Source organism: Calidris pugnax, unplaced genomic scaffold (genome assembly GCF_001431845.1).
Source record: "Calidris pugnax isolate Ruff unplaced genomic scaffold, ASM143184v1 scaffold276, whole genome shotgun sequence".
NCBI classification, from domain to species: Eukaryota; Metazoa; Chordata; class Aves; order Charadriiformes; family Scolopacidae; genus Calidris; species Calidris pugnax.
The window spans coordinates 2,443,051-2,464,804 of record NW_015091112.1 but is presented as its reverse complement, the minus strand read 5'-3'; the positions used below and the strand labels follow the sequence as shown (position 1 = coordinate 2,464,804).

Sequence of the window (21,754 nt, the reverse complement as noted above, 5' to 3'; positions counted from 1 at the left end):
CAAAGTATATTTACTTATTAGTAGTTTATAGTATTAATAATTCTGAAGTAGCGATTTATTTAATGAATAATTATGCATTAGTAATTATGTCAATATATCACTTGACATAATGTGTAATAATTATAGACATTATGGTGTTCCCCCCTCGCACCAGTGCTGGCACCTGCCTCACTCCTTCAGTCAGCTAAACCTAGAGGAAAGGAATTAAAATGTTTGACAACAAGCTACAGAATAAGCTTAGTATTTATAAGGTATTATTATAAAGTATATTTATTATTAGTTTATATTAAGAATTCTGAAACAGTGATTGATGAATGATTATGCCTCGGTAATTATGTTCGTATATTAATTTACATAATGTATAAACATTTGTGAAGGAATTATTAATTATATAGTTATTCTTAATTGACATTATTTCGAATTTATTTAAAACTCTTTATAAATTATGATAAATTATAGCTGTAACAACAAAACCGGGTACGTTTTTCACGACCTAGCAACAAGCAAGGGAAGCACCCACCAGAGCCTGCGCCCCTTCAGACAAATGTCATTTTTTACACACCAAGGATCAATTAATTGCCGGCAAAACGCCACCGACTCTTTCCCGCCCAGGGACCACCGCCCCCGCTCCCCTCAGCCCCGCCACAGGCCGCCGCCCCTCACAGCAGCCGCCTCCTCAACGGTCACTCACGGACACGCCCCCTCGCCCTCATTGGACAGCTCTCCCCATGCCCCGCCCACCCCCCGGCGGGAGGGGGCGATGAGTGGCTGGTGCGCGCTGCGGGGCGGGGCTTGTGCAGGGCGGAGGTGGAGCGTTGGGAGGGGTCGCGCATGCGCGCTTGGAGGAGGCGGCGTGCGCGGGGGGCTCCGCGGCCGCTCCGCCATGTTCCGGCGTCCCCCGCGTAACTTCCGCGGTCGGCGGCGGGTGGCCTCCAGCAGCAGCAGCAGCGATGAGGAGCCGCAGCCGGTCGTCCCCTCCGCCCCACCGCCAGTCCCGGCTCCCGAGCAGGAAGCGGAGCCTGGGGAGGGTGAGGGGGACCCCGGCAGCGCCGCCGCCTCGCCGGAAGGGGCTAGGGCCTCCGCGGCGGTGGAGGGGCCGCTGTCCCCAGAGGAGCCGGCGGGTAGCCCCGAGGACCGGGTGGAGAGTGGAAAGGCGGCTGCGGGCCGAGGGCCGCGCCGAAGCGGGCCGGTGCCGGGGGGAAAGGCCTTGCTGAGCTTCGGTGGTGAGGAGGAGCGGGAAGGTAAGGGTTCGGGGGCGGCCTCCCCCGGGAAGGGCCGGCGGAGCCCTCACAGCCCGCCGGGCTGGGGGGCGGGCGCCGGGAGCTCGGGAGGAGCAGCGGGGCTGGAGGCGGGATGAAGAGGCTTCTCCGTGCAGACCTGGGGAAGTACGACAAGGCCAAGTGCAGGGTCCTGGTGAGACCCCACCGGGAGTACTGCCTCCAGCTCTGGAGACTCCACCATAAGCAGGACATGGACCTGTTGGAACAGCTCCAGAGGAGGCCACAAAAAAGATCAGAAGCTGGAACACCTCCCTTGTGAAGGCAGGCTGAGATGATTGGGGTTGTTCAGCCTGGAGAAGAGAAATCTCCAGGGAGACCTTATAGCCCCTTCTAGTACCTAAAGGGGAAAGATGAGGAGGGACCCTTTATGAGGGAGTGTAGTGATAGGACAAGGGGTAACAATTTTAAACTGAAAGGGGGGAAATTTAGATTATGTATCAGGAAGAATTTTTTCAGTATGATGGTGGTGAGCCACTGGAACAGGTTGCCCAGAGAAGCTGTGGATGCCCCATCCCTGGAGGTGTTCAGGGCCAGGCTGGATGGGGCCTTGAGCAACCTGGTCTGGTGGGAGGTGTCCCTGCCCGTGGCAGGGGGTTGGAACTCGATGATCTTTAAGGTCTCTCCCAACTATAACCATTCTGTGATTCTATGGCTGGGCCTCTTCACCCTGCATACAGGGTGGGGGGAGAGGTCCTGCCTGACTGAGCCCTGAGCTGGTGCCTCAGGGCACAGCAGGTCACCTTTATGCCTTTTTATGTTCAAAAATCGGAATACTATATTATGGATAGAGCTACTGCGAGGATTTCTAAGAGAAATGCATATAAAAACACTTTGAAGGTCACACATGTCCTTGTGCTCAGGGGTGGGAAGCATTTTAAAAGCTTAGAGCTGGAGAAAATCAGAGAAAACAAGAATGTATTATGTGATTCTGTGACTAGCTTAGTTAATGATGATCTAGCTTAAATGACTGAAACATAAATGTTTAATTGACTCTTCTGTGTTTTTGTGCTTGGTGACACAAAGCAGGTCAGGGCAGCTTACAGAATTCACTCTGTAGTGGACACAGACTGTAAGCAAACAATGCATTTCAACAGTACCATGTTGCTGTATTGAGGAGGTTGAGCTGCAGAGATTTAAGTTAAGAGGTGGCAAATCTTGAGTGATAAAGCCATAGAACTAGTTAGACTTAATGCAGCTTGAACTTTGAAAAATATACTATGCACATATACTGCTGTCTTTATTATGTTACTTTAATAATTTTGTTTTATCTGGATAGGTGAAGAATTTTTTAAAATTAAAAAGCCATCCTTCAATGAAGTAACCTTTAGAATTCAAAAGAAGGAAAGCCTGCCACCTACACAGACAGAAACTGAAGAAAGCAAAAGTATGTACTTTTCTCAGTTAAATATTTGATGGAATACTTGTACGGAAATATATTACAAAATCTGGCAAGTGAAGAGTGATATACAAATACTGCTGTTAGATGTCTTTTACTTGTTAATTGAACCCAGAATTATCAATAGCCTTGATTGTTCTGGTAGTATTCCTGGTCTCATTGAACTACAGTAAGTTTCCTGTTTGGATGTTTGGTTTGTGTGTTTTACAAGCAGATGTGTCTAAAAGTTCTCTTCCCCTCTAGTTCCCTTTTCACACTTCTGACAATTCACAGAGGTACCCCAATTGCTGCTGTTAAATAAAAATAAATTAGATTGAACAATAATTTCCTCTTGAGATTGTGATTCAAATGAGATGGTATAAATTTCCTTAGTAATTTCTTATGGAAGTGTACCTCATAGTTTTATAACAGGTGCCACTTTCTGTTGTTCAGTAATCTGAAGATATAGTGACAGATAAAGAGAAATCAATGTTTTTAAAGAATTAAAAGATAATCAGAGACAAAACAGGCATATATAAACTTTTATAGTTTAAACAAGAACTTCCTCCTTGTTAATGTTAAAAAAAAAAGCGCTTTCTAAATACGGTTTGTAAAGTGAAGGGAGATGAATTCAAAAAAGCTGTGAGCTATCAGGTTAATAATCAGTTGTCATCTGGGAGCTGCTATAATTGCTTTTGTGTATGTGAATGTGTTCTGTGTCTCAGAAGGGCATATTAGTTTAGCACTATCACAGATACTTTGATTTGAGACCAGAACTGGCTTGTAAATGATTGTCTTGGAATGTCAGAAAACTTGACATCTTTTGATGAGGACAAGTGGAGACAGATAAGCAACCAGTCTTTGCTTCAGCAGGGTGTAAATACATACTAATAACCAGTTATTGCACATCAGATTCCAGCAGCTGAAACTCAAATCACTAATCTTAGTTTTTTCCCCAATATAGAAATCTGTCAGTTGGAGCCTAGAACTGACAACACCAAAGGCACTTGTGCAGAAGAAGAGGAGAAGGAGTTTGAAAGTTATTCTTCAGTAAGTAAGGACTACAACAGCTCAGACTCTGAAAATGAATCAAGGTCTCCACAGGAGAGGAAGGATTTATCACCAGGTTAGTTTCCTAGATTTTTTTTTTTTAAAAGAAGTTATTTTACAACATTCTTTGCTAGAAGTACATGACAACATAGGTGAGATGAATCCCACTCAGCCTAAATCACATAAGGTATAGGCATCTTGTTTGTGCTGAGTGAGGGCTGCCCTTCTGAAGGAATAGTGACAATTCCCCAATGTTTTTGGTTGCAGATGTTAGTTGTATTTCTGTTAATTTTGGAAATGGATCAGAAGTTATGACCGCTGGTTTTGGAAGAAAGGCAGCAAAAAATTCCTGTTTAATGAGACACAGTTCCCTTCATGAGATTAAAATATAACCTCGCTTGTGCTGATTAGTCTTTTGCTTAGATTTTCTTTCTCTTTAATGCAGGTAATATCCCCAGTGAGGCTTGTATTGATGCTGCTCGGAGGAAACGTCACTTAGCCAGGACACAGGCTGATTATCTGCCACTGGATGTTTCAAATGGTCATCAGGTCTCTCGGAGAAGAGAAGGCAGTGATTTTGAAAGTGAAGATGAGTCTGATATGAGGAATCTCGTTTTTGCTCCTAAAATGAGAACTCTTAGGCAGAGGATGACTGAACACATGGGTGAGTTTGTGCCATTTCTCCCAGTGGTTGTGACTTTTTGTTTTACAGGTGTCTGGAAGAATGTGGAACTGGTCCAGTAAAGAGTCAGTGCAGCATGAGGCTTTGCTCCTCAGGGGTCTTTTTAATCTGCTGCTTTTTGTGTCTATCAGTTCCCAGTAATGGTTGGGAGAACCATTATTGCTTTAGTGGGAGGAGAAAATGGGCAGGAAAAATAGATAAAGGATGTAATTACATCTAATAATGATTGTTTTCACTTCTAGTGTCTGTGGGTGATGAATCAAGTGAAGATGAAGCAGAAATTAAGTGGGAAGAGCAGCAAATAAGGAAAGCTGTTAAACTCTCTCAGGTAACACATGCTTTTCTAACCACTGGAAGTTTGCTTTTTGATAAGGGAGCTTGTTCTGGAGTACTGTCATATCTCCTACTTGCCCTCTTGTTCTAGGGAGGTTTTTAGGAAGTGACACCTTAATTCTCCAGAGAAAAGGCAATTAGAAATAGGGAAGGATCATCACAAAAATCTGTAATCTCTGTCTGGGTGTTGAGAAGCAGGGCATTGTCTACCTGTGTGTGATGGAAGACTGTGAAAAGCAGAGAATAACATTCTGAACCCTGATTTTTTAATTTTTTTTTTTGCTGCTGTGCAGGACATCTTAAAAGCAAGATACTACAAGTATCACAAAGTCACAAAGCAAAAATTATTGTTTTACTATGCTAAATTTCTGTTGGGTGGCAATCTGAGAGCTCTTTTCACAGTTCAGCAGAATTCTTTCTCTTTTTTTGTTGTGTGCCTTGTGTAATCGAATGATACGTCTTGTTGATCTGTAGAGCTGCAGAGGGAAAAGTCATGTAAATGCTGTATTAAAATACTTGTAGGAAACTAGGGAAAAGTCATGTAAATGCTGTATTAAAAATTAAAATACTTGTAGGAAACGTACGATGATGCTTCCCTGCACAAAGCTCCAGCACCTAAACCGAAGTTTGATCCCTCTGTTTCTCTACCACCTGTGGACTTGGAAATTGTGAAGAAGCGACTGACTGAAAGGTAAATCCTGTTCTTATGAACTTAACTTCTGAGGTGTCTGAGTTTTTATCACAGAATGTCAGCTTCGAAGTATTATTCCTTTTTGAGAATTCTGGAGGAATTTTTTGGTTTTATATGTAATATGCATGTTATGAAGTGCAGTAGACTACCACAAATTTTTAACTTTCCCTGGCAATGCTTTGTTGTAGGGGAGCATTTGGACTTTTCAAGAGTGTTTTATCAACTAGAACTTTAGAGAGTAAGTTCATTTAAATGGCAGCAGCTCCTTATGCTTACTAGTAGTTTTTGACAGGAGCATTGGTTCATTATGTTTGCCCAGCAAGCAAAACTTCAACTGGGGCAGATGGAGCTGGTAGTCCTGGCCCTCTTATGGTGGTTCTTACACCAGCTGCAAAAATAGCTCAGCGTTTCCTAAAGCAGCAGTATTTCTCTACAGCCTGTTTTGGGCAGACTTGAACCTGCCTTGATTTTTTTATATTTTAGTCATGTGCCAGGCTATGACTTTTCTTTAGCAGTTCAGCTGTTGCACGGGCAGCTGAAATGTCCTGGGGTGGAGGTGGGAACCTCCAACAGCATGTGTGAGAAGGACAGCTGGGGTCAGGCATCCCCTGACATCTCTCAGACCACTGGGAAGCAGCTGTTCAGATAAGTTTAGACAAGTAACTTTATACAGCTGAGACATAAATATGGGCTGTGAACTTGCCCGGAGTTCTCTCTGTATATGCTTTGCTTCGTACAAACCATCACTCACCTGCTTGTTTAAAGAATTGCAGCTAAATTGGACTAAATATTTTTTTGTGGAATTGTATACTTTCTTTGCCATAATCACCTGAATGGAATGAGTTAAATGAAGTGGGAATTCATGTAGAGAATCAAATGAGAAAAATGAGAATTAAGTCTATCACGAGTGGGAGACCTATTTAAAAAATGGCAAGAAGGGAGGAGAAACCTGCTTGATGTAAACTTGATAGGGGTGTTTAACACGATAAATTCTGAAGTAGCTTTTTGTTTTTTAAAAAACTTGTAGCACAATAGAGAACAAAAGCTTAGTTCAGTTATTTTCATTGAGAAATGTTCCCTGCTTCAAGGAAGTGAACTAAGTTGTGGTCTGTTTCTTGGTTCTGCTACAGGCTTGCTCAAGCTGAGCAATTGCTTGGGATATGGAAGGAGGGAAGGGGCAAAAGGAAATAGAGGAAGCAGAGTTGTAATATATGTAAATATTCCTGTGTTACCTATTTATTAGTTAGTGACAGCTGTAGACATAGGTTCCTGGGTTTTATCACCTAGTAGCAGCAAGAGTCCTCAGTTGGTTTGTATTTAGTAGTGAGCACATAGTGAATGCTTATAGGTACAGTTATCCATGCAAGTTACATCGTCATGTCCATGCTAGTTTAATATGAGCCCCAAGTTACGTTGGGTAGAATCCATTTAATGTGATATAAAAAAAATTTGCCTTTTTATGTTTTTGGAAATCGTGGTGCATTGAGGGATCCGGGTAAAATGTCAGTAGTGTTTTCAAAACTAGCACCATGTAAGTGACATTTGAGTCTCCAAAATGTGATGCTTGTCCACACCCCATAGTTCTGCAAATGCTGGCATGGGTAAATCTTTCAGTGCTGCTTAGGTTGAGTGCGAGGACTATTATTAGTGCAGGCAAAGATTTTGTATGTGATTATGGAAAATGTTTTGGAATGAATCAGCTGTTAACTCGGCAATAGCTTTAGTTGTCTGGGTTCCTCTTTTTTTAGGATAACATCGTTGCAGGATGTGCACCGTGCTCACCAGAGGGAGTATGAAAAATACATGGAGGACATGGAAAAGTCAAAGATGACTGTCCAGGAGTTAGAGAAGTCTTCGGATGCAGCTCAGAATTACAAATTCTACAGGGCCATGAAAACATATGTAGAAAACTTGATCAACTGTTTGAATGAAAAAGTATGTATATTTTTGTCTTCCTTTTTTTAGATGCTAAAGATGCATTCTGTCAATGAAAGATGAGGAGTTTTTGTTTGGAAATGATGAGGGACAGCACTTGGTTAAAAAAATCAGTTCTATCAGAAAGTTTAATTTAACAGGAAACAAAATGCAGGGAAAACAAATCAGCCCTCAGCCCAAGTGATGATCAAGCTAGTATAGGTACACCGGTGTGAGCTGTGATAGCACTTAGATTCTGTTGGATGAAAACAGTGTTATTGGAGGGAGTTTTCTGCAGGTCTCGTGACCAGAGTGTACTGAAGTTGAATGAGAGGTGGCACTTTAAATTTTCTTTTGGGATCTCTCAAAATGTCTTTACTCAGGGTTCTGTAGCCTTGTTAGGTAGGAGATGGGACTGAGTTAGCAGAGTTCTGAGAGAATTTGTCTCTGTTATCAGCTGCATTTTTTTTCTTGAACTGTAACCATTCTGTATTTAAAAAGGTGAAGATTGGGAGAAGGGGAGGAGCAGCCTAAAGTTTCAGCTCAGTGAAAGTAAACTGCTTTTTATCCTCTGTAGGTAGTGCTAGCAAATCTAACTTATGTCATTTAATTGCATCGCAATTGTTAATTTCTTTATGTAACTTAAAAGAGAGCAAACTTTAGTTAATGAATACATTGTCTATAATGGCTAGTGGCTCAATGGGAAACTAAGTGCACCAATAGTGTCCTATTGAGCCTTTTGTATGAAGTCTTAGGTAGTCCTGTGATGAGCCACTGGAATTTTGTGTTTTTCAGTCTTACAAAAAAGCCTGAAAAACTCCCGTGACCAGGAATGTACTTTTCTGTGTGTAATGCTTTGGTTCTAGTTTCATGGCTATACCGAAAATCCATGGAAACACTTTTTTGTTCATTCTTTTGGGATTTTAATTAATTGAAAACCTGTTTACTATATTTCAGCTGAAATACATTAATGATCTAGAACTGGCTGTACACGTACTTCTTCAGCAACGAGCCATGAAAGTATTGAAACGAAGGCAAGATGAGCTGAAAAATGAATCTGCTTATATTCAGCATCTGACAAGTTAGTATGAAGTTAGAAGGTATTTTCCTGTTGAAACGTACTCTTTGAGCAGAAATACACAGTTACACTTTGGATCAAGTTTTTAATTTTCACCTTTGATCTCCTTTCCCCTTCCCTTCATTAGTGGATGTGTTCTACTATACCTCAATTGAAATCCTTACTTCAGAAAGGCACTTGATGCTATTTTTCTTTGGTTGAGTAGTGAACACAACATGACCAAGTACTTTCTCAATGTTTAGTTATTGACCTCAGCAATTCCCCATCAATACTTGAGAAGAAAAATGGAGTCAGTTTTCTAGTAGGTCTTAAGTTGGAGAAAGTTTGCTGATGGAGGACTCTGAATATAAGAAAAAGCAGTGTGTTTATTTGGCAACATTGCTTTTACATGAATGTCTTTAAGGCTGTGTGTGTGCTTAGAATGGAGATTTCAAACGAGGAGGTGATGCTTATGTGAAGGGAAGGGCATGAAGAAAGAAGCTTCTCTGTAAGAGGTTTTATCAAACATGAAATCATGTTGAGTGTTTTGGTTTTGGCTTTTTTTTGTCCCTGTAGGAAAAAGTATTACAACTTTTTAATGTCATATTTTCTTTCCACACCAATTGTATGCCATGTGAATCTTTAGCTGCTGCTGTTTAAAAACAAAAAAACCCCAAAAAAACCAAAACCCAGCCTCCAAAACCAAACCCTTTAAAACTGCTCAGCATCTGACAAGTTAGTATCAAGTTAGAAGGTATTTTCCTGTTGAAATGTTCACTCTTTGAGCAGAAATACACAGTTACATTTTGGATCAAGTTTTTAATTTTTGCCTTTGATCTCCTTTCCCCTTCCCTTCATTAGTGGATGTGTTCTACTATACCTCAATTGAAATCCTTACCTCAGAAGGCACTTGATGCTATTTTTCTTTGGTTGAGTAGTGAACACAACATGACCAAGTACTTTCTCAATGTTTAGTTATTGACCTCAGCAATTCCCCATCAATACTTGAGAAGAAAAATAGAGTCAGTTTTCTAGTAGGTCTTAAGTTGGAGAAAGTCTGCTGATGGAGGACTCTGAATATAAGAAAATGCAGTGTGTTTACTTGGCAACATTGCTTTTATGTGAATGTCTTTAAGGCTGTGTGTGCGTTTAGAATGGAAATTTCAAACAAGGAGGTGATGCTTATGTGAAGGGAAGGGCATGAAGAAAGAAGCTTCTGTGTAAGAGGTTTTATCAGACATGAAATCATGTTGTGTGTTTTAGTTTTGGCTTTTTTTTGGTCCCTGTAGGAAAAAGTATTACAACTTTTTAATCTCATATTTTCTTTCCACACCAGTTGTATGCCATGTGAATCTTTAACTGCTGCTGTTTAAAAAAAAACAACAAAAAAACCAAAACCCAAACCCAGCCTCTAAAACCAAACCCTTTAAAACTGCTCCGGCAAAGCTAAGAGCAATATGCTTGGAGCTGCAGGGAGCAGATGGAGGCCAGATGAACCAGTTTGTAGTAACTACTGATCATATGGGTTCCTCGCTACACAGGATAAGCTGCTGATGAGAGGAAGGTAGCAGCCTGTAGGATTTTTCTAACATGGTGTAGCAGACTGAAAGTAGGTGTTAGGAAGAAAAGGATAGTGCCATAATAAGAGTTGCCATTAAATTGATTTTACTTCCAGCTCATTACAAATGAGATCATATTTGCATGTTTAACAGCACTTTTAATTGGTTTTTTTTAATATTCCTAGTTGTATTTAATGCAGTGGAAATGCTGGTTTTTTTCTTACATGATCAAACTTCAGTGGTAGTATGCTTTTTTTGGCATGCTGTGCACGTGTCAGACAGCTAATAGTGCTACAAATGAATGGCCAAACTAGAAAATGCGTCTAGTTTCTACTTCTGCATTGGGCTTAAGAGTCAGAGCTGGGGTGATTGGGGTCACAGTCACAGGCCAGTCAGATAACAGGAGACTCTGGGCACCTGACTAGACTTGAAATCCAAATGCAATGATTTTGAATAGTGTAAATCAGGGGTTTAACTTCCCATTATAATGTTGAAACCAAACCTTAAAAGTTACTCTAATTTATTAGATGGTTTCACTTTTGACATACAAATTAAGGTAGATCCATACACTTGCCTCTCACGCTGGTAAGAACCTACTGTGGAAGGCACTAACTCCCTTTTACAGGGTTGGGAAGTGGTGAGTGTTGACTGGAGCATCATCAAACTCACCTGTTCATCTAGTGGTACGAGGGAACAACCACATCTGACTACATCCAGTTAACAAGTAGTAGTTACTGTGTGTTTTTCTGGAGGCTGTTAAAGTTTGATTAGGAGGCTTGATTTTTATTTGGCTGTTTTCCAAATGAAGAATAATAGAAGGAGAATCGGTGTTTCCTTGTTGAGAAAATAGGAACTTAAAAATCACAACTCTTTTTTTTTTTCCTGTTTCTGTCTTCTGATAGGTGGGAATGACAAGTCAACTAATGGCGGTTTGGAAGGGGATGGGAAGGCACAGCTTCTGGAAATGTGTGAACGTCGAAGGTAGGTATTATGTGTATGAACACTTAGCTCTGATACTGTACACTGGCTTTCTGTCACTTGTGCAGGCATGAAGGAAACCTGTAGGATTGCTGAGGTAAATTATACAAAAAAATAGGTATTTGCTTTCCAAAACTCAAAGTACTTGGAAACTATCTAATTGTTAATGACATTCTCTTCATGTTGCTTTGAGTGTGATGCTAATAGATCTTCTTGTTTTAAATTAACAAGTTTTAAGTTAGGCTATTTACAAAACGATATGACAGAAGTTTTTTCTTTTATACAGAAATATTTATTTCTGTATAAAGAAAGAATTTATACAGAATTATTTATACAGAAATATATATTTGTATTATTGTATAGATTACTGCCTGACTTTTTTGTTTGTTTTGTTGCTGGTGGTGGTGGTGTCAGCAAGTGAAGCAAAGCAGTATCTAGCCCCTCCCCTGCTATCATTGTAGGCCAGATACTACATTTTGGATGTTGGAGTGCTCAGAGACTGCTACCGAATTTTTTTTCCAAGGTTCTTGGGAGCTTTGAAAGTTTTTCAGTTGTGTTTGTGCTTCAACTCATAACCATGCATTGATGTGGCAAGAACATTGGCATTTTAGTGATGAAAAATAATACAATAAAAAAATCCACTTGAGGCATTTTAACCTTTATGCTATCTGAACGATATGACAGAAGTGTTTTCTGTCCTGTTGTAATAAATAAAATTATGACTTTATACAGAAAGATATATTTGTATTATTGTATAGATTACTGCCTGACTTTTTTGTTTGTTTTGTTGCTGCTGGTGGTGGTGTCAGCAAGTGAAGCAAAGCAATATCTAGCCCCTCCCCTGCTATCATTGTAGGCCAGATACTTCATTTTGGATGTTGGAGTGCTCAGAGACTGCTGCTGAATTTTTTTTTCTGAGGTTATTGGGAGCTTTGAAAGTTTTTCAGTTGTGTTTGTGCTTCAACTCATAAACACACATTGATGTGGCAAGAACATTGACATTTTAGTGATGAAAAATAATACAATAAAAAAATCCATTTGAGGCATTTAACCTTTATGCTACCTTGTATAAATAACTGTATAAAATGATTTATACGTATCATTTTCATACCATATATCACTTTCCTGTGGCAGAGATGCGAACTATTGATTTTGCAGCCTGCTATGATTCTTGGTGTCATGGCAATAGTGTTTTGAGCCCAGCTGGCACTTGGGTGCTGTCACAGTTTTTGTGTGGGTTGGTTGTTGCACAAGTGATTCAGAACTGAGATGTTGGACTGAGAGCTCAGGAGTTTCCTGTACATGAAAACTGTCCGAGACAGTGTCCAGTACCATGCTAGATGTTTAGTGTTCTGAGTTACTGGCCTCATTAGGGAATGAGGTGAAGTGAAGGTTACTACACGGTTCATAGGGGAGACCTAGATGTGTATGTCCATTCACAAAGCCCCTCCTTCCACAGTTTCTGTGTCCTGATGGCTACACAATCATTGTTGGGTCCTGATCGCGTTTCCTGAGGTGGCTGCCCTCACAACTTGGCTTTTAGTACATGGGGTTTTTTTTGAAGTTGGATTGTTTTTCATTAAGCTTCGTTCTGCATACAAGGGGAGGATAACTCATGTGAGTTTGTTACAAAACACAGGACTTGTAGGCGGCAAGCGAGAGAGTGTTCAGGAGAAGCTGGTCACCACGAAGGCATGTCGAGTGATGATGAGCTGACTCCAACAGAGGTGACAGAGTTCCAGAAGAGCAAAGGTTGGTGACAGTCTCACTGCGATATCCTAGAACAAAATCTTTCTGATATTTTTCAATTTTTTTAAGGAAAGGTGAAGAAGCACTTCATTTGAGTTACATATTCTTATTTACATGCTGTAGAAAAGAAATGTCTTCAAACGGTTCTGACTAATGACTTGGACAAATTGGTGTAGATTTCTTTTGGTGTGAGTTATGTTGTGTTGGCATTACACATGACTCTTTCAACTAGAAGCAAGCTCTTTTAGATTATGCCAAAGCTGATCTGAGAGTACTCAGTACAATGCTACAGTGTGTTTTGTATAATCAGTTTGTTTCCTGAAGATAGAGTGAATGAAATATTGGTGTTTTGATTATCTTGACTGAATGAGTGAAGAGGAGCAGGGAAAGGCATAATACATTTTCTCCAGATAACAGCAGAAGGGTTTTCATGTCTGAAATTTTATCACTGTTGTAAAAAGGTTGAAACATAGTGGTCGTATAAATCTGTAGAATAGATCATGAAGAGCCTTTTTTGGTTTTCTGAATGTATTTTTTTTCTGAAACTGGGTTCTCCAGGGAGCTGGTTTTAAAGCCTGTTTCAGTGTCAGATGTGTCAAAGATAAATGACAAATGCAGTTATACAGATATTTATGTCCTATAGATGCATAGACTCTTCAGCTTATGACTCAATAAGTTCTGTGATTTTCTTTTTATTCCCAATAAATATTATCCATAGATAACGTTTTAGAGGATAGTAGGAAAATCTTTGAAGATGTTCATGCAGATTTTTGTGACATCAGCAAAATCCTGTTGAAATTCCAGGAATGGAAAGAGAAGTTTCCTGACACTTACTGTGATGCTTATATTAGTTTCTGCCTGCCTAAGCTATTAAATCCGTTGATCAGAGCTCAGTTAGTAAATTGGAATCCTCTTGAGGTAGGTGCATCAGCTGATTTTGTTTTCTTTAAAAAATTGCATGTGTGTTTGTGTATTAATGTACTGGTGACCCCTGTGCTGCTGGGTGTTGCACTGAAGGAGCTGGCTGTAGTCAGTAAAGCCTGTTCTGTTTCTGGACCCTGCCATCTTTGTGAACATACCTTTTCTGCCTTATTTTTTGTTGTTAATTGGTGATATGTGGGTGCAGCCCAAAATAGATCTGAGCAGAGGCACACTGTTTTTAGAGATGACTTCTGTATGGGAACTTTTATGTGGGTTGTAGAGGGCACTCCAGAACCCAGGAGAAGTACATTAACTAGAAGGAAAAGGTCCATTTCTTCTTGTCAAGTCACTTGTACATGAATAATTTAAATATGTATTAATATAAAAAATGAGATGTTTTATCTGTACATAGCACAATGCATTAGAAATGAATAAAAGATACTGTGCTGATCTCAGAAATTGAAGCACGTGGTCAGAATCTTGACTTTCTCCTTTACCTCCAGCTCCTTTTGCAATACCCCCTGTAAAAAGAATTCTCCTGAGTTCTTTGAAGAAACTTCAACAATCTTACCTTTTAAATTTTGGCTTTAAACATAGTATTAATGATTTGCTGCTTTGGCCTGTTCAGTGACGAGGGTGGATCTGAAATTAAGTGGGAATCTGTGGTATCATTGGATGGAACTTTTTTCTTTCAATCCTGACCAGCTGAACAAACTAACAGAATTGATCTTTTAGCAGAATTTTACAGAGTTGGAAGACATGCCCTGGTTCAGAGCTATAGAAGAATTCAGTGATGCCAAAAACATATCTGAATCAAAACGGGATGATGATCCTGATCGAGAAGTTTTGCCTAAAGTGATTGAAAAAACTATTCTGCCAAAAATTACAGGTATAGTAAGATTATATTGAAAATGCTCACTGCAGCTAGGTAATGAAACTGTAAATAAGTGATGGCTGTCAAATCAGCTAGGTAATGAAACTGTAAATAAGTGATAGCTGTCAATGTTAGGTATATAATGGTCCAAAATGTAGATTATGTAGTTCCAGAGAATGAGGCTAAGGTAGCCTCTTCTTAAGTGAGAGCTTCTTGTGTGTTTAGTTCTGCTACGTTGCAATGCCTTGAAATTAAAGGGGTTAACCACTTGCCTATCATGAATTAAATAAATTCCCTTCTTTTTCCTCTTTTTTAGGATTTGTAAAGAATGTGTGGGATCCTTTATCTACATCCCAGACAAAGAATCTTGTACAGCTCTGCAAAAACGTGTTTGAAAAACAAGTGCTTTCCAAAAATGAATGCAGTCAAGCAAAAGAGGTAAAAGCTCCTGCGATACTGGGGAAGGGAGAACCTCATCCATCGTATGTGCTGTCTGTGCATACACTTATGGGCACTTAGAGCACTGTCCTCAAGTTGTTCAGTTGGGATTACTTGTTTATTTTGTCACTTTACCTGTTAAATCTTCTTAATATTAACTTCTGTCTCCTCTGCTCTTGTTATTGAAGATGATGGGAGATGGGGACACTGAGTTGGAAGTTAACTCCTGTTCCTAGAAAACTTCTGCCTGTACCTAGAGAGAATCTGGTTGTAGATCTGATAGTGCTTCACTGCAATAACAATGGCTAGACTTTAGATTTGCATTTAGTAATCTCTCAAAATTTGAGCTTTAAATGCCGGTAATGCTGCAGTGGGCAGCTTCTTAAGCTTTTATTTCTAAAGCTGATCTAGAATTTTTAAATTTTGAATCCCCAGAGGTTAATTGGCTAGGAGAAAGACTGCTTTGTAACCTTAGCAATCTTTTAGTAACTGCTTTAATATATGTAGTCACTTTAGCATGTCCTTCTTCAGCCTGAAACTGGTTTTACTCTGATGTAAATCTGGAGGTTTATCTAGTGTAGAACTTGTGAAATGGGTGGGTATTTTGGTCCTGAGTATGAAAAATACTTTTAAGGAAATGTTTATGCCTTCCAACGGAGCCTTCCAAAGGTTGCTGATTTGATACTATTATACTGTTTGTGCAGAAAGTAATCTAGACCTTTAAATTAATTTAAAAAAAAAATCAACTTAAAGGTAGGTGGCAAACTGTTGCACCAGAAAACTTGTCTAAAACCACATGCTATCCTAGCTGTGATGATTATTTATTTACATAAGTTCTCCATAAAAAAAAATCTGAAATTCAATGTTCATAACTTTGTTATTAATCTGTACAATTTTCCTGCTACTTGGCAAATCAACATGCCTAAAGACTTCTCACTTAAGGAAGTAACTTGATCTTGGAAAAAAATCCAAACCCTATAAATGGAGCTGTGATTTGTCTACTTCTTTAAACATATTTCATGGTCTCAGTGTGTATTATATATGTGATAACTGTACTTCACTGTAATTAGTATATTGCACTTCTAGATGAACAAAATAACTGTTGAAGTTGTTGTAAATGGAAGATGAAGTCTGTCTTCTGAGGGTGCATTAATAATTCTGTTTTTAATAGGATTTGATAAACACGGTTGTCCTAAGAATGAAGAAATCTATAGAGGAAGATGTCTTTATTCCCCTGTATCCTAAAAAGTAAGCTGACACTGGAACTTCTTAAACTTTTTTAAATTCCCACAGATGTAGATGAATATTAACAATTAATACTATTAATTGTATATTAATCATTTTAATGATTATCATAACCATTAACAGCTAATGGAAAAAACATGCCTTCTTCTGTTTTATTATGGGAAAGGTTATAGGGCCTTGTTCCTGTTTATGAACTCTAACAAGAGTAACTCCACTGTCTTATGCTTTTTTGCTCTTGTAGCCAGATGCTTTGCAGTATATGAGGTCCTCAGTCTGTTTTTAGCATAGGAACTTCTATCCAAGCGCCTGGTGTTACATGCTTGTGTCCCCTAATTCCTCCTGTCATTCCTAAAATAGGGTTTATATTGTTGATGCTTATGACTGATCACTATTTTAAAGGTGGGAATGACAAGGAATCTGGGAGATGTGGGGTTAAAGTGCAGTGAGGAGAGAAGCTTTGCTACAGCTGTTGTGGGATGTTTGGTTCCAAGCAGTGCTGTTTTGATCTGAATCCATGAAATGTAGACACGGGTGTTCCCAGTTGCTAATTTTGTTGGAAATTATTGCACAGCAGTTTTATTATAATGGATTCAAATTGACAGCTGTTTCCCTAGGCCTTTATTCTGGCTGTGGCTGTCATTGCTGAAAGAGTGCCAGAATGAACATCATCAGTATCTACAAGATCAATTGTCTGTTTATTGTCTTTTAAAAGCAAACAAAACCCAAAACCTTATTTTATCTGTTTCTGTGTCTAGTGCTGTGGAAGACAAATCATCACTATGTTCAAAATTCCAAGAAAGACGATTTTGGTCAGCTGTTAAGGTAGAGAAAATATACCTGTATTTTTTCTTTGAAATTCATTTTAGTGAAAAAAAACAAACATTTTTGCAGTCAGTCAGGAAATGTATCTTCAGGTGTGTGTGTTTCCTGGGAGATTAATACATTTTTATTAGGATGGATAACCATTTTTCTCAGTGAAGGATGTGTTCTCTGTGCAACCTGCATGTATTGATTTGAGAATGAACTATAAATGAACACCCAACTGGTGTTCATTTCTGTTTACCCAACTGGTGCATCTTCTGCAGCAGACTTTGATCTGACCATCTGTTCCTGCTGGCTCATTTTCCTTCTTTCCTTGAGTGGGTCGGCCAGGCCTGTTGGCCTTACATCATATTAGTTAGTCACTGTCACCCAACACCATGGGGACAGATAGGTTCTCATGGGGATACTGGGCAGGATGATGATGACCCTAAGCTGTAGGTACAATTAAAGCTTTAATTTTCTTAACAGAATTTTATGATCAGCCTAGTGTAGCGTTTTGTGATCAGAGTAGTACAGGATTTTCATAATCAGAATCAGTGTACATGGAATTTATAGCACAGCTTAGTTTATAGCTCCTAATCATTTGGACCCTCTGCAGATCAGTTCAAATCTTAATATTTGGCTTGCAATATCAATAATAAACCGGTCATAATCTAGACTTGAAACATGTAAAGGAATACGAGTTCCTCCTCAGAGGACAGTAGAGGTGTCCCTGGCATCTGGTGGGGCTCATGGGTCTTGCCTGCCCAGCAGCAGTTTTGGTGCAGGTTCCCCTTAGGACTTGCAACTGTGTGATTTTCTAGACAGTGGTCTGTGTGCTGTTACCTTCCCTGTTCTGTGATGGGGTCACTGCCACCACCTGGCTGGCTGGTGCCTGGAGCCTTCAAGCCTGGTAAGGAGGGGGCTAATCAGCCTGGTGTTTAGGAATTTTGAGGAGGGGAAGAAGAAATGTTTGGTTCATCTGCTTGGTGCACAGGACCTTCATAGCCTGATAGTGAGGGGAAAGGGGGCTAATATGTGACCAGCTTGGTCCCAGAGAACGGCCGTTTGCCTTATAAGATGGTTATGCTAACCCTTATTGTAGAATATAATCCCTACGTGTTCATATAAACACATCGGTATAGTTTTACTTTTGCAGTGCTGAGTTAGAAGTGTCTTTCCTTCTTCCATGCTTTCAGAATTGACTGCTGGCTCTTCTATAAAAAGAATAAAGCATAGTCATCTTCTTTACTTGGGCCTTAGCAAATTGTTAACCTATTAGAAGGGTAAATACTCTTCCTACCCCTGGGAGGTCATATCTACATGTATTAGAGTACAGTTCATAAGCACATATAAAATTAGTTATCCTACTTGATAAAATTATTTACTATATGTAGCTTATTAGAAGCTAACTGACAGTAAGTTTGGAAAGTGTGAATCCTGGGTGTTGAGTACTTAAATTGGATGGACATAATATTATCTTTTTATCTTACATAAAACTTGTAATAGTGTGTTTTAGCACACCTCCAGCCACCAGTGTACATATTCTGTTTTTTTTATTCCTGCAGCTGCTCTCCAATGTTCTTCTTTGGGATGGGATTGTACAAGAAGATACAGTCCGTGATTTGGGACTGAGCAAGCTGCTGAATCGTTACCTTCTTCTGAACCTCTTGAACACACCACCAGGGCCTAAAATTATTTACTATATGTAGCTTATTAGAAGCTAACTGACAGTAAGTTTGGAAAGTGTGAATCACACACCTCCAGCCACCAGTGTACATATTCTGTTTTTTTTATTCCTGCAGCTGCTCTCCAATGTTCTTCTTTGGGATGGGATTGTACAAGAAGATACAGTCCGTGATTTGGGACTGAGCAAGCTGCTGAATCGTTACCTCCTTCTGAACCTCTTGAACATACCACCAGGGCCAGATAACATAGAAAAGTGTAATAAGGTAAAAGGAAGAGGGTGTATGTTAAAAGCTTTGGTTTTCATGAAGAGCGGTTAAAACTGAAGACGGAATATTTAAAAAAAATCAAACAAAATATAAATTTTAAATCTTTTTCCAGATAACATAGAAAAGTGTAATAAGGTAATAGGAAGAGGGTGTATGCTAAAAGCTTTGGTTTTTCATGAAGAGCGGTTAAAACTGAAGATGGAATATTAAAAAAAAAAAATCAAACAAAATTAAAAATATGTTTTAAAATATTTTTTGTGTGTCCTTCATGCATAAAAAGCATTTTGAAGCAAATACTGATCCATAGTTTCTTAAGAATAACTACTTGCGCATTTTGAAGCAAATACTGATCCATAGTTTAAGAATAACTACTTGTAGGGATAATCAGTCTGGGTTTCAAAGAAAAAACGCACTGAACCTACCAAGAAATCCCTGTCGGAAGTGATGTGACTTGCTTGTACTGACAGACTTTAAGCTTTTCTAAATATTCTGTGTGTGCCCAGGTGGTTGCGTCCCTCCCAGAAAGATGGTTCCAGGATCTTAAAAGTGGATCAACTCTCCCTGAGTTACTGAACTTCTGCCAGCACTTGCTGCGATGTGCCCGTACGCTACACAAGAATGACCACAGGTAATAGATAAGGCGTGGAATTCAAGCACTTCCTCAAATACTTTGTGTTAAATATTTCTTAAATTCCATAAATCTCATGTGTTTCACAGAATGACAGAATGATATGGGGTTGGATGGGACCTCTGGAGATGATCTAGTCCAACCCCCCTGCCAAAGCAGGGCCACCCAGAGCAGGTTGCACAGGAACGTGTCCAGGCGGGTTTTGAATGTCTCCAGAGAAGGAGACTCCTCCTCCTCCCTGAGCAGCCTCTGCACGGGCTCTGCCACCCTCAAAGTAAAGAAGTGTCTCCTCATGTTGAGATGGAACTTCTTAGATTCAATTTTGTCCCCATTTCCTCTTGTCCTGTCACTGGGCACCATTGAAAAAAGACTGGCCCAATCTTCTTGACACCCACCCTTTAAGTATTTACAGGCATTGATCAGATCCTCCCCTCAGTCTTCTCTAGACTAAAAAGACCCAAGTCCTTCAGCCTTTCCTCATAAGAGAGATGCTCCAGGCTCCTGATCGTTTTTGTAGCCCTCTGCTGTACCCTCTCCAGCAGTTCCCTGTCCTTCTGGAACTGGGGAGCCCAGAACTGGACACAGTGCTCCAGATGGGGCCTCACCAGGGCAGAGCAGAGGGGCAGGACAGCCTCTCTTGACCTGCTGGTTACATTCTTCTTGATGCACCCCAGGATTTGACACTTTGAAGGATGTTCTTGTTGCATACATACATAAAACAAAAGATGGAGTCCATAATATAAAGAGGACTTCTGCTGTTCTAATTTAATGTGGTAGTTCAAGGCACTAGCTGTTGGGTGCTGATAGTGATCAGGGTGGCCAAGGTCACCTGATGACAAGCAGCCAAGGAGAGATGCTTAACTCTTCAAAATGAATAAACGTAAAGCCAGGTACATAAATGTCTTGCTGTATCAAATTGTTTATTTTCTTTTATAGTAATGAAACAAAAGAAGTTCTTCTCCTGCTGGTGAAAATCAAAGCTCTGGGCATAGTTGAAGACTTCATCGAAGAGCACAAACTTGAACACCTTAAATCAATGATTGGGAAATAGAAATTTTTGAAGCAACATTGATATTACTGAAAAAAGCCTGATATTCACACAAAACCAGTTTAATTAGTGGACCCTGCCTACTCAAAGGTGTAGTGGTAATCACTGCCTTTTTAAATACTTGAGGGTTTTTTTCCCCCAAATGTCTTCTACTGCCATCTACTCCTAGGTTAAGGAATCGTTTTAGAAGCTACAGTTATCAAAGTAAAGCAATGGTTGGGGCATTATAAAACGTATGACAATGCTTTATTGTTTTACCCTTTTTGGAGGGATTTCTGGCAAGATAGGAAGTGCCTGTAAAGTTTATCCCTGCTAGCCAGGAGACAGCTTTACAAGCCATTTTCAGTGTTATGTTGCTAAATATCACTCTGACTTGGCAGTCAGGGAGCTCTCCTAACTTGTGGTCCAAGTGATTTTTTTTGGTAGTCATCTAACATTGCAGGGATTTGACTCTGATACAGAAAGAAGGGAAGGAGTTTGAATGTTTATTGTGAATGTGGGGTCAGTGAGGTCTGAAGTTGCACAGGAGAACATCTGGGGAAGAGCAAATGTACTGAAGGTGGTGTCTGATGGGTGTAGTTTTGTACGAGGGTGACACAGACTGAACTGGAGTTGTCACACATCTTGCTTTGTCAGACTTCTAATAACAGGCATCTCGATGGTGAGCAGCTCAAGAACAACTTCAGGTACTTTCTACTCGCTGAAACTCGAGGAAAGTCTTCCTTTTGCTTCCCAGTAAGATCTCCTGAACCCTGCTTCATCATCCCCTTACTGCATTTCTAGTGTTTTATAACTTTGTATATTTGCAATAAATGGTGGTGTAGAATAACAAGGATGTTTTACTGTAGAAACGGTAGTGCACACCAGACTCTGTGTCAACTTATAACTCAATTTCTCCAAAATCTTCTCAGACTTGAATTTAACTCTTGCGGACTCAATCCCTTATGATTTCTTTTGTATTTTTTTAAGTTAAAAATGTTATTTTTGTAAAATATTTTAATTGTAAATAGTTTTGATCAGTGTTAAAGACAAAAAGAGGACTTTTAAAAAATGGTTTATTTTCAAAATAAAGTATGAGTATTTTACTGTGTTAATGGGACTCCTGCAGTTCAATTCCATATACATGTGACAAGAATGTTATTAAAAATAGGATAAAAAGATTCAGACACCATTAGC

At 39.7% G+C, this 21,754-nt stretch overlaps 1 protein-coding gene across 3 annotated transcripts; it reads left to right on the top strand.

Moving 5' to 3' along the window:
- Positions 1-851: 851 nt before the first annotated feature.
- Positions 852-21,672, top strand: GCFC2 (GC-rich sequence DNA-binding factor 2). Of its 3 annotated transcripts, none has more exons than XM_014958224.1 (19): positions 852-1,241; positions 2,557-2,664; positions 3,620-3,781; positions 4,151-4,369; positions 4,630-4,715; positions 5,296-5,411; positions 7,160-7,346; positions 8,283-8,406; positions 10,844-10,922; positions 12,559-12,671; positions 13,387-13,586; positions 14,328-14,478; positions 14,780-14,901; positions 16,073-16,149; positions 16,902-16,968; positions 18,516-18,633; positions 18,871-18,899; positions 19,406-19,530; positions 20,467-21,672. In XM_014958224.1, the coding sequence occupies exons 1-19, from the start codon at positions 884-886 to the stop codon at positions 20,579-20,581; spliced, it is 2,556 nt and encodes an 851-aa protein (XP_014813710.1). In that variant the 5' UTR covers positions 852-883; the 3' UTR covers positions 20,582-21,672. The 3 variants fall into 3 exon arrangements, with proteins under 3 accessions (XP_014813710.1, XP_014813709.1, XP_014813711.1); XM_014958223.1 differs by having other exon boundaries at positions 14,325-14,478; XM_014958225.1 differs by lacking the exon at positions 18,516-18,633 and having other exon boundaries at positions 14,325-14,478; positions 18,753-18,899.
- The last annotated feature ends 82 nt before the right edge of the window (positions 21,673-21,754 follow it).